The sequence below is a fragment of the Panthera pardus genome, unplaced genomic scaffold (assembly GCF_024362965.1).
Source record: "Panthera pardus isolate Hobbes unplaced genomic scaffold, ASM2436296v1 HiC_scaffold_24, whole genome shotgun sequence".
Taxonomy (NCBI): Eukaryota; Metazoa; Chordata; class Mammalia; order Carnivora; family Felidae; genus Panthera; species Panthera pardus.
This window is the reverse complement of record NW_026526810.1, coordinates 14072774-14084969: the sequence shown is the minus strand read 5'-3', so window position 1 is coordinate 14084969 and position 12196 is coordinate 14072774. Positions and strand designations below refer to the sequence as shown.

Sequence of the window (12196 nt, the reverse complement as noted above, 5' to 3'; positions counted from 1 at the left end):
CCCAGCAAGTGATTGTTTAATCCATATTTGAGGTTGCAAATAGGAATTTCCTCTCTCCAGATGTGGTCCATGCCATCCCTTATCCTTCTAAAAGAGCAGTGCCCACAAGTTAACATCTTGTGCAGCCCCAAACAGGATTGTCATCTGCCTTAAGCTGGATCTACACACCTAGCACTACAACAAATATAATCTTTCACTCATATTAAGTTTTCATCTGCAGCAATTCCCAAGGGTTTTGTCATGCTTACACCTGATAAACCACATCTTTCTGTTCTGAGGTTAGCTGTTCTGGGGCCCAGATGGACCCAGGTGTAAGACATCTTCCTTGTTACACGTCACCTTGCTAGATTCAGTCCATTATGTCAGCTTATCAAAATTTTTAAATTTCAATTATGTTACCCAATATACTTACCATCTCGTTTTCCTTTCAGCCGACTCAAATGCTAAAGTACCAACCCTCTCTCCAGCCTGTCACACCTCTCTTATTATTTGTGATTCCTCCAGAATAGTTGTCTCCAAGGTATTTTAATCGAAAGAGCCCTTTCTACACATGGCATCTTGAGTAGAGCAGCAACATATAAAGCAAATAAGAGCTGAGCCCACCCCATTGGCCACGTTTCCCCAGGCAGCCCCTGAAGCCCCTCTTCAGAGTAAAGGGCTCTAGTGGCCCTGGCTAAAAGCTACCACTGTAACATTACCAACCACCCTCTTAGAATCCTAAAGTGTGATCCTTGAAGGAAGAATGGGTGAGTCGTTTGAGCATCTAGGAATATTCTTATGATGCCTGACCATATCTCCTCCATCTTTAATTCTCTTCAATGACAAAGACGGACGTTAAAAAAGAAGAGGAGGGATTCTACTCCTTCTCATTCACTCAGCAGCAGCAAATGGTGGAAATAATCTCTTCTTTGGCTTTCTTGAACCAAACCATTTTTTTTAAAAATCCCTATTTTTACTCATTCATTCACTTAACAAATGTTGGTCAACCACTTCCTATGATAGGTTCTAAGGACAGAGGGGTGAATAAAACAGACCTTTCACAGCCCTTCTAGAACTCTCTGTGTAGTGTTGGTGTGGACATGGTGTGACAGGGTGGGCAGGGAAAATGAGGCAGACAAGAAACAGATAATCAGATGAATAAATATTGAATTGTAAATTGTAATAATTGTTAAGAAGGAAAAATGCACATTTCCATGAGACAGAATGTGGGGAATAGGAGGGCTACTTTTTATTGAGACACCAGGGAAGACCTTGCTGAAAAAGTGGAATTAATGCTAAGACCAAATAGGTGAATAGATGCTGGCTGGTGAAGACTGAAGGGAAAGCACCTTCCATCCAAAGAGAAGAGCATGTAAGGAGCCTGAAGTAAGAAAGAACTGGACATTTTCAAATAACTTACTGAAGAAGAAAAAAAGGCCAGTGTGGCTAGAATGCTGACAAGGGAGTGACTCAGGAGGAGGTTGCAAGCCAACCAGGAGCTGTGCATTATGAGCACTGCAGACCTGGTATAGGACAGAAGGCTGGGTCTGAGAGTTGGGGAACCACTTAAGTACTTTTCTTTTCCTGAGCAACAATAAATATTATCTCACACAGTGTGGGTCAGGAATTTGGGTGTGGTTCAGCTGGGCAGTTCAGGCTCAGGCACTCCCATGAGATTATCCTTAAGCCATATGCTTGGGCTGCAGTCATTTGAAGGCTTGACTGGGGCCGGATGATCCACTTCAGGTTGGCTCACTAAATAGTTGGCAAGTTGGTTGTTGGCCTCAGTTTCTCCCCACATGAATGCTCCATAGGGCTGCTTGAAGCTCTTCATGATAAGATGGCTGGCAATTTTTGCTGTTCCATCAGGTCTTTCCCCTTTTGTTTCCTCAACTGCTGTATCATCTTGTTTTTGCTTTTTTCCCCCCAATTTTTTAAAAGTTTTATTTATTTATTTTGAGAGAGACAGAGCATGAGTGGGAGAAGGGCAGAGAGAAAGGGACACAGAGAATCCCAAGCAGGATGGAGCCCAACGTGGGGACTGAACTCACGAAACCATGAAATCATGACCTAAGTCACAACCAAGAGTTGGACACTTAACCAACTGAACCACCCAGATGCCCCACCCCCAATTTTGTTGTTGTTGTGGTAAAAGTCATTTAAGTAAAATTTACCAGGATGCCTGGGTGGGTCAGTCAGTTAAGCAATTGACTCTTGATTTTGGCCCAGGTCATGATTTCGTGAATTAGAGCCCCACAGCTGGCTCCGAGCTGACAGTGCAGAACCTCCTTGGGATTCTCTCTCTCCTTCTCTCTCTGCCTCTCTCTCTCAAAATAAATAAACTTTAAAAATATAAATTAATAAATAAATAAATTTACCATCTTAAACATTTTTAAGAGTATAGTTCAATTGATCTAAGTACATTCACATTGTAGTGCAACCATCACCATCATCCATCCATAAGACTCTTCATCTTATAAAACTAAAATTCCATATCTGTGAAACAATAACTCCCCATTTCCTACTTCCCCCAGCCCCTGGCACTCCCATGTTACTTTCTGTCACTATGAATTTGACCACTTAAATACGTCATACAAGTGAAACCATACTGTATGTATCCTTTAATTGGCTTATTTCACTTAGCATAATGTACTCAATGTTCATTTCTGTGTGGCATATATTAGAATTTCCTTCCTTTTTAAGGCTTAATCATATTCTGTTGTATGCATAGACCACATTTTCTTATCCGTTCATCCATCAATGGACACTTGGGTTGCTTCCACCTTTTGGCTATTTTGAGTAATGCTGCTATGAATATGGGTATACAAATACCTACTTGAGACCATGTTTTCAATTCTTTGGGATATATACCCCAAAATAGAATTGCTGGATCATAAGGTAATTCTATTTTTAATTTTTTGAGGGGCTGCCAAACATTTCCACGGCAGCCGCACCATTTTACATTTCCTCCAACAGTGCATGAGGGTTCCAATTTCTCCACATTCCTGCCAACACTTGTTTTTGATATGGGTCACCTCATTGTGGTTTTGATTTGCATTTCTTTAATGATTAATGATGTTGAGCATCTTTGCATGTACTTGGACATTTGCAGATCTTATTTTGAGAAATGCTTATTCAAGTTCTTTGCTTGTTTTTGAATCAGTTTGGTTTTTGTTGTTGTTGAGCTTGAGCTTTAGGAATACTCGATAAATTCTGGATATTAATCTCATCAGATATGTGATTTGCAAATATTTTCTTCATTAAGTGTGTTGCCTTTACTCTGTTGATACTGTCTTTTGATGCACAAGTTTTTAATTTTTGATGAAGTCCCATTTGCCTATTTTTTCTTTTGTTGCCTGTGCTTTGGTGACATATCCAAGAAGTCATTGCCAAATCCAATGTCATGCCTTGAATCTGTTGATACTCTTTTGATGCACAAGTTTTTAATCTTTGATGAAGTCCCAATTGCCTATTTTTTCCTTTGTTGCTTATGATTTTTGGTGACATGTTCAAGAAGCCATTGCCAAATCCAATGTCATGAATCTTTGACCTAGGTTTTCTTCCACAAGTTTTATTGTTTTAGCTTTTACATTTAGGTTTTTGATCCATTTTGGGTTAAATTTTGTACATGATGTTAGATGAGGGTCCAACTTCCTTCTTTTGCAGGTGAATATCCAGTTTTCCCAGCACCAGTTGTTGAATGCTGTGTCAAGTTTTCATGAGGATTATAATTGTCTTGTCTACATGAGGAGTCAGCCAGGCCACTCTTTCATCCATATCTCTGCGTTGACCAGGGACCACACAAACTCTCATGGTGCCCTCAATGAAATCTCTACCCCGTCCCACTTAAGTGTTTTAAGCAGGAGAGTTACATGGTTTTATTTACATATTTAGGATCATTCTGGATTTAACATAGAAAATGTGTTGGGTGGGTACAATGGCAGGTAGGAGGAATCCTGTTAAAAGGTTATTGAAGTAATTCAGGGGAGAGACATCACCTGGGGCTAGAGCAGAGGCAGAGGAGAAATAAGAATTGGACATAGTAAAGCAATATTTAGCATTAAACATGATGTGCCTCAAGACAGATTAATCGTGGAAGAGGGCAGTGCAGGCAGCGAGATGTCAGCAATCTCCCCCCGTTCTCTGGCTTGCTACTGAGTTCAGGGACACTGGAAGAGGAAAGGTTGGAGGGAGTGGTTTTGAGTGTGGTTTTGGACATCATGAGCTGTAAAAGCCTTTGAGATATCCAAATGGAGGTGCCAAGTTGGGAATAGGAACTCTAGGGAGAGACATGGACCGAACCTAGAAACGACAAGTCAATTGCAAACACATGGGGACTGGCAGTATGGGCCTCAATACAGTTGCTGAAGGAGAGTAAAGAAGGAAGGAAGGGGCTGTGGATAGAGCCCCAAGGAGCCTCAACATTTATAGCCAGTGCTGAGAAGCAGTGGCCAGATAGGAAAACCAGAGCGTGCATTACCAGAGAAGCAGGAAGAGGCTTGAGGGGGAAGCAGGCAGCAGAGTCAGATGCGTTAAGAGCCCAGCATGAGACGGACTGGGAAATGCCCATGAGGTGGTACCAAAATACTCAGCCCCTGCCACAGCCAGAACCATGGACAGATGGGAAGAAGCAGCATGGAATACATGGAGCAGGGTGCGGGAAGGGAGGGATGGACACTGTGCATGCAGACAGTTCACCAGAAGAGTTTGGCCAGAGGACAGGGCAAGTCCGGCAAGATAGGACTTGGCAAGATAGTAACTGGAGGGGTCAACTTTGTCTCAACGTTGGTATCACTGTGTCTGCACCAGGGCCATATACCCCCAGGCTCTCCATGTGACTGGAAGACAGGCCCAGTAGCCAGGTCCCACTTCTGCACTGCCTCCTGTTCTCTGAGTGGAACACATTCTTCCCTCAATGCATTCAGTCTGTCGCCACATGGGTGCATCTCGGTAACACCCAGCAGGCCTTCTCAAGCCACCAATAAGCTCAGTCATGATTCTATCCAACAGGCATCCTCAGGTTTACAGGGTGTACTTTGTCTCTGACCCCTTCACGATCATTTTCTCCTTTCTGCATTAGCAACTATCAGCACCTCCCCTTTGGTGCCTCTCAGCATCCCTTCCTTTGGGCAAAATCACATCAATCAAAATATCAGCCACTTTAAGCACACAAGTAGCAGTGGTTCGTAGTATCAGGGCTTCCTCCAATAGGCAGTAGGCCTGCAATGATTGTGTGTGCATGTGTGTGTATGTGTGTGCATGTTTGTGCGTGGGTGTGCTTACATGTGCATGTACACACACGTGTGCACGCAGAGGTGAGGGGGATCCGTGCACCTGTCTTGGGACAAGGGACAGCTTTAACACTGTTCCCCAACTCTGTTTGCTGTGGACTGCAGCCCCTGGGAAGCCTGGCGCCCCCCACCGATAACAAAGTGACGGAGAAGGAAAAGAAGCCACCTACAGCAACCACCAAGGGGGGAAGAGGGAAAGGAAAAGGCAAGAAGAAGGGGAAAGTGAAAGAGGAGGTGGAGGAAGAAACTGACCCCCGGAAGATCGAGCTGCTGAACTGGGTATGTCTTCACCCCTCTTTCCCAAGATCACGAGTCGGTCACACTCTTTCTCCAGGGGAAGGGGCAGTTGTCTTTGCTTCAGCCCCACCTGGGCCCTGAGTCCCGGGAGGCAGTGGCAGAGCATCCACAGGATAGTACCAATATTTCAAAAGGCAACAGCAGGCTTCACAAACACCAGACATTCCGGCTTTGTGGGAGAATGAAGCTACTCAGAGAGGTTGCCCACCAGTGGCTCTTTCTGCCTGATGCACACATAGATGCTTCATGCCTGAAAATATGGGAAACAAACCAATTATCATGAAATAAACACAGTTCAGGGAACAGAAGAAGGAGCCTGTGGTTGAGATGTGCAGGTAACAGCACTTGTCTGGGCTGGGAGTCTGAGCCACACGCCGCACAGTATTCCTGGCCTTGCTGCTCTGAGGACACAGGTAAGGAGGGTGCTGAGCTTCTGCGGTGACATGTGACTGGCATTATCACAGCCACTAACCCTGGTGGCATGCTGTGAGTCCACAAGTTCCATCCAGCTACCACATGGTTATCCTCAGTCAAGAACACAAACTCTCCCCCACTGCTGTCTCCAGAAGTCTTCGCATTATACTGAGTGCTGAAGGACAGAGGCACAAACGATAGATAATAGCATATAAAATATTACAACCGACCGCCTCAAAACATTGTTTACCAAGTCCGGAGCTTGGAGATTCAAGTACTGATTATAGTACTTATAAGAAAGAATGCTACAGCTTATGTGGTGTTTCTTTCCCATCTTTATATTAAAAGAAAAGAGAATAGGGGCACCTAGGTGGCTCAGTGATTTAAGTGGCGGACTTCAGCTCAGGTCATGATCTCACAGTTCATGGGTTCAAGCCCCATGTCAGGCTCTGTGCTGACAGCTCAGAGCCTGGTGCCTGCTTCAGATTCTGTGTCTCCCTCTCTCTGCCTCTCCCCCACTTGCACTCTGTCTCTGTCTCTGTCTCTCTCTCTCTCAAGAATAAATTAAAAAAAAAATTTTTAAAGGAGAGAAGCATCTACTTTTCTCCTTTTATCAAGCTTTGATACTTTGACAGGACAGGTAGGGGCCAAATTGAGAAAAACGATGGGAGGTGGGGCGTGTTTACTCAAGACAAAGAGCAAAGAGAACCAGGTTCAACTTGCTCGAGGGTCTGGGGGGGTCAGAATGCACTTTCCCAGATGCTTCCTGTCTGCCTCTCGCCTGGCACCCCTCTGAGAGGCCACTCACAGGGTCCCTGGTGTTGGTTTGCACAGGTGAATGCTCTGGAGCAAGCCATGCTGGATGCTTTAGTCTTAGATCGGGTCGACTTCGTGAAGCTCTTGATTGAAAACGGAGTGAACATGCAGCACTTTCTCACCATTCCGAGGCTGGAAGAGCTTTACAACACAGTAAGTGTTCTAGAAGGGGGGAGGGCAGAGGGGAGCTAGCTGTTTGAATATGTTTATTACCGGTGCATATTTTGCATAAATGCTCTTAGATGAACACGAGATCACTGGAACGCTGGTTTCAGCTGGGACATTAATTCTATGGAGTAGGGTAGGATTTAGCTCTGAGAGTTCAAGAGAAAAACATACTTAATATGACTGAATGCTTCTCTTTTCAGAGGCTGGGTCCACCAAACACGCTTCATTTGCTGGTGAGGGATGTAAAAAAGGTCAGTCTGCCATTTTATAATTCTTACCTATTGGCATCTTTCAATAAGACATTTTATAAAGCAATTTTTTAAATTTCTAAAGTGTGTTGTCATATTATTAGAGGCATAAGAAAGAATGAATTCCTTTCTCCATAAAAGAGTTTACTAGAGTGTATTATGCTAAGCGAAATAAATCAGAGAAAGACAAATATCATATGATTTCATGCATATGTGGAATTTCAGAAATACAACAGATGAACACAGGGGAAGGGAAGGAAAAATAAGATAAAAACTGAGAGGGAGGCAAACCATGAGAGACTCTTAAATACAGAGAACAAACTGAGGGCCGCTGCAGGGGAGGTGGGGGGATGGGCATTAAGGAGGGTACTTGTTGGGAAGAGCACCAGGTGTTGTATGGAAGTGATGAATAACTGGGCTCTGCTCCTGAAACAAATACTACACTGTATGCCAACTAACTTGAATTTAAATAAATAAAATTTTAAAAAAAGAGTTAAAACTAAAAAAAAAATTATCATTTTCACGTTCATCCCTACACATGCCAGGCTCATGTTGAATGACTGATTATGGCACCTTGGCACCATTACCAAGGCCCTGGGCAACAGCCAGGGAGGTGCCATCTTACCACTGGCCTGAGCCTCCATCTTCCAGTGGAACCCCATGTTCTGTATCTACTTTTAAGATCTGGGGCTCACTCCCTTCACTGAGCCAGTCTCCAGAAGGAACGTGCCTCATGTCATTGTATGCGTTCCATGGACTATTCCCTCATTAGTGAGTGATAGATGTTTTCACCCCTTTCCACTGCTGCTGACTACTTACAGTCTGTGTTCTTGTAGGAGCTCGTTCGTTCATTGTTGTGTCACGTCGCCACAGGCTAGAGGATTAGATTGGGTTAATGTGCGAGTGATTCATTTTGCTAGGATGCAGTCCCTGGCTTGCCAAGTGTGGAACATGTATTCATACTCTGAGCAAGAAAAAATAACTCAAATGAGAGAAATAGAGTTTTCAGTCAGAGTCCCAGATAGTCTGGCCATCCTTTGCACAAATGTCTCCTAATAATATAGTAATTCAGCTTCTATAGACACTCATTGGATCAGCACAGGATCAATGTATCCAGGAACCAAGACGGACCAGCGCCCTTACTTCGCCCATGAGGAATCCGATTTCCTGGAATTCTTAGATTAGGATATAAACATTCAAAAGCCACAGCTACCCAAGTTCAGACCCAAACATTTCTCACCTAAATGGCTTCAACAGTCATCTTCCCACCTCTAGCCCCACACCCCCTGATCATCCCAGTCACAGGACTCCCCGACTTAAAATCCTCCAAAGTCTCATGAAGTTTAAGGTCCTTCTAAGAAACTTATACTCCACTGGGCCTAGTTCCATCAACATCCCCTACTCTCTCCCCTCACATCCCCACCACAGGGTACACATGCCAGGCTCTCTTGCTCATGTCTGTTGTGCCCTTCCTCTTGTCCCCCAAAGTTTCTTCTCCACCTGCTCCTAGCTACCTGGGGTGTGCCTTCTGCAGGAAGACATTGCCTACCCTCCCACCCTCCCATCCAGGCAGAGTTCAAGAGTTCAGGGCCAAACTCACTGTCTGTACCTTTGCCACCTCCTCCAAAACATTGAGCTCCCCGAGGGCAGGGCTATATCTCTTTATCTCTGCATATGGAGTCCTGAATGAGGTAAAGGATCAGGATAGGGGCTGAACAAACTCATTAATGCCCGAGTGAAGTATTTGGTAAGTGTGGCTAGTTCTAATGTAAAGGGAGGACATTTGGGGGGCACTTGGGTGGCTCAGTCGGTTAAGCATCCAACTCTTGATTTCAGCTCAGGTCAGGATCTCACAGTTCATGTGATTGAGCCCCACATCAGTCTCCTCACTGGACATGGAGACTGCTTGGGATTCTCTCTCTCCCTCTCTTTCTGCCCCTCCCCCACTCACTCTCTGTCTCCAAATAAGTAAATAAATAAATAAATATTTTTTTTTTAAATAAATAAAGGGAGGACATTTGGGATGTGTAATTTCCATGCAATGAACCCAGGTTCCCACCATCACTTCAGTCATGTGAAATTAAACAAGCAGCATATGGTGCATAGCAAAAAAAAAAAAAAAAAAAAAGTCCTTATAATTGACTGGTCATCTCTGCCTCCTAGATGAGTCAGCTGTCCAAGGATATGAATGACTGGCCAAGCTGGTCTCAACACACCCCGTTGTATTTTGTTGCAACAGTCTGCCCCTTCACCGACTCCCACACACACCAGATGCTTTTGTAGTGCTTATGTTCTTTTTTTTTTTAAGTTTATTTATTTATTTTGAGAGAGAAAGGGAGTGAGCAGAAGAGGGGCAGAAAGAGAAGGAGAAAGAGTATCCCAAACAGGCTCCTCACTGTCAGCACAGAGCCCCAAGTGGGGCTTGAAGTCCCAGAACTGTGAGATCATGACCTGAGCCAAAATCAAGAGTTGGACATTTAACTAAGAGAGCCATCCAAGCACCGATGGGGCATGTGTTCTTACCGAAATGTGAGGAGTCCCCCAGAAAGTCACAAGGCACTGTGTGGAGCTTTCTCCAAGAAATTTCCAGCCCCAGGGATACTCTGTCTTTCTGCTGCCTCCCCACGAGGCCTCCTTCGGGTCACGTGGGCCACTTCCTCCTTCACCATGAAATCTGGATTCCAGGCCCCTGAAGCCAGCTGCTCCCCTGCAAGCAGCTATCAAAGCTCCTTCTCAACACAGCTCATCTGCTCTCACAAAGGAGGTCCCACACCAGCTGCACCGTATCTCCCCTACGTCTGCACGTGCACACTGCAGGCCATTTTGAACCAGCCCATGGACAAGCCTAGGGCTCTACCCTGCAGCCTCATGGCTTTCTAATTCTTCTCACTGGGAAAGCTTTATCCTTTTTCTCCCTCAGTCATACGGTAACAGACTGAATATTGTTTAATGCCCCATTCCTCACATCAACACCCAAGTTTGGGCCAGAGAAGGCCACTTAAACCAGGGGTGTGTGATGCAGACCACACATGGAGTGCATCCTTGCAGGGCCTGACACACAGCTTCTTTTCTTCCAGGGCAACCTGCCACCAGATTACCACATCAGCCTCATTGACATAGGTCTTGTGCTGGAGTACCTCATGGGCGGGGCTTACCGCTGCAACTACACTCGGAAGAGCTTTCGGACCCTTTACAACAACTTATTTGGACCTAAGAGGGTAGAACTAAGTGAACGTGTGGTGTTCTGTGGTTCCTAGAGTCACATGTGGTCCCTTGCTGTCCTTTGCAATAGAACAGCCTGTTCAAAGCCAAGTTCATTACCTCATCCCCAAGCACACCTGCCCCTCTTCCTTTAGCAATTCAGGTGTGTGTATGCACAGTCCCTAGAGATGCCCCAGTTTCACCTGGAGCCTTTACCCCCTTAGCAAGGCAGGCCCTCGGCCCATCAATTACGTCTGCCCTCTGTCCTTTATCTACAATAGCCTTCTTCCCGGGACCCCTGGTCTCTGCCCTCTCCAATCCATCCTACCCTTATAACAACCTTCATCTTCCAAAGCAAGGGGCGTGACGGTGCACTCCCTGCTCAAATATTTCCAGTGTCCCCCACCACCTGAGAAATCACCACCAAGCTCATTATCATAGCATCCAAGGCTCTCTGACCATCTGAGAGCTGTCCCACGCTGTCATGGGGGTTGGCAGGGGGACTACAAACCTCCACCAAAATCAAATTGTACTACTGTACTGGCCATGTCTTTCCTCTAATCAAAATTCCACACATTCACAAGCCCAACTCAAATGTTAAATCTTCCATGAAGCCCTCCTCTCGCCTCACCCTGCCGCCCCCCATGTAGAGCTTTTAAGCTCTATGTCTGCATTTCTATTAGTGAAATTCTCTGGTTCTACCTGGAATACGGGCCATGTATTGTCTGCACATCTTTCTCCTTAACTGACTTTGGATGTCAGAAGCAGTTTCCATACTAAAGGGTTTCTTTTCCTTGAGTATTATTCTTAATTGTTAATGATACAAAGTACTTTTTAACCTAGGATTATGTCCCCTTCTAACCACACTGCTAACGTACTACTAACGTTACTGCTACTAATATTAGTTATCTGATTAAATTTTCCTCTTCTATTATGCAGCCTAAAGCTCTTAAACTTCTAGGAATGGAAGTAAGTAAGATTTGTTTTCATCGATTTTATATCTTTCTCAAATATATGTAGGCTTCTTTGTGTTGCATTTGTTTAAAATAAAATTGAGGTTTTTTTTTTTCAATGGATCAATCCACCACCCTACACACCAACATTTATTTAGATGGTGTAGTCAAATCATAAAATAGGATAATAGACATTCCCCAAAAAAAGGTTAAAAACTACTTAATTCATTTTATAGCGTTATCAAAACCATAATTTCAAAAGGAAACAGAGTAAAGAAACAAAAGAGCCCCACACAATCATAAATAATAGCTCAAGAAATTCAGTGGCATATTTTAAAAATTCTAAACAAGTCATTAAAATCTTCTAAGAATGCAAGTATAATTTAATGTTAGTGAATTTTTTAGTATATTACGTCACATCAAGAAGTCAAAGAAGGAAAACAGTATAATAGCATTTTTATTTTTTTAATTTTTTTATTATTTTTTATTTTTAAAAAAACTTTGTGTTTTATTATTTATATTTGAGAGAGAGATAGACAGAGTGTGAGCACGGATGGGGCAGAGAAATGGAGACAGAATCTGAAACAGGCTCCAGGCTCCTAGCTGTCAGTACAGAGCCCAACATGGGGCTTGAACTCACATGCAGTGAGATCATGACCTAAGCTGAAGTCGGATGCCTAACCATCTAAGCCACACAGGAACCCCTGATTTTTTTTAAAATTTATATCTTCTTTCTTTTTTTCTTAACCAAACTGACCTACATATTTGAATTTTTGCTTTATCAAGCAACTTTCTTTTTTCTGCTTTTGTTCTTATTAATATCTGCTTC

General features: G+C 43.9%; 1 protein-coding gene across 12 annotated transcripts in view; it reads left to right on the top strand.

The window, feature by feature from the left end:
* Positions 1-12196, top strand: part of TRPM1 (transient receptor potential cation channel subfamily M member 1) — a 136243-nt gene that overhangs the window by 82278 nt on the left and 41769 nt on the right. For 9 of the 12 annotated variants that reach the window (XM_053888797.1, XM_053888796.1, XM_053888790.1 and 6 more), the window contains 5 exons: positions 5376-5549; positions 6816-6950; positions 7166-7216; positions 10291-10431; positions 11354-11383. In XM_053888797.1, coding sequence (XP_053744772.1) covers positions 5376-5549; positions 6816-6950; positions 7166-7216; positions 10291-10431; positions 11354-11383 — 531 coding nt within the window. The remainder of the gene's footprint in view (positions 1-5375; positions 5550-6815; positions 6951-7165; positions 7217-10290; positions 10432-11353; positions 11384-12196) is intronic. The other 3 variants (XM_053888801.1, XM_053888792.1, XM_053888795.1) reach the window with 2 other exon arrangements.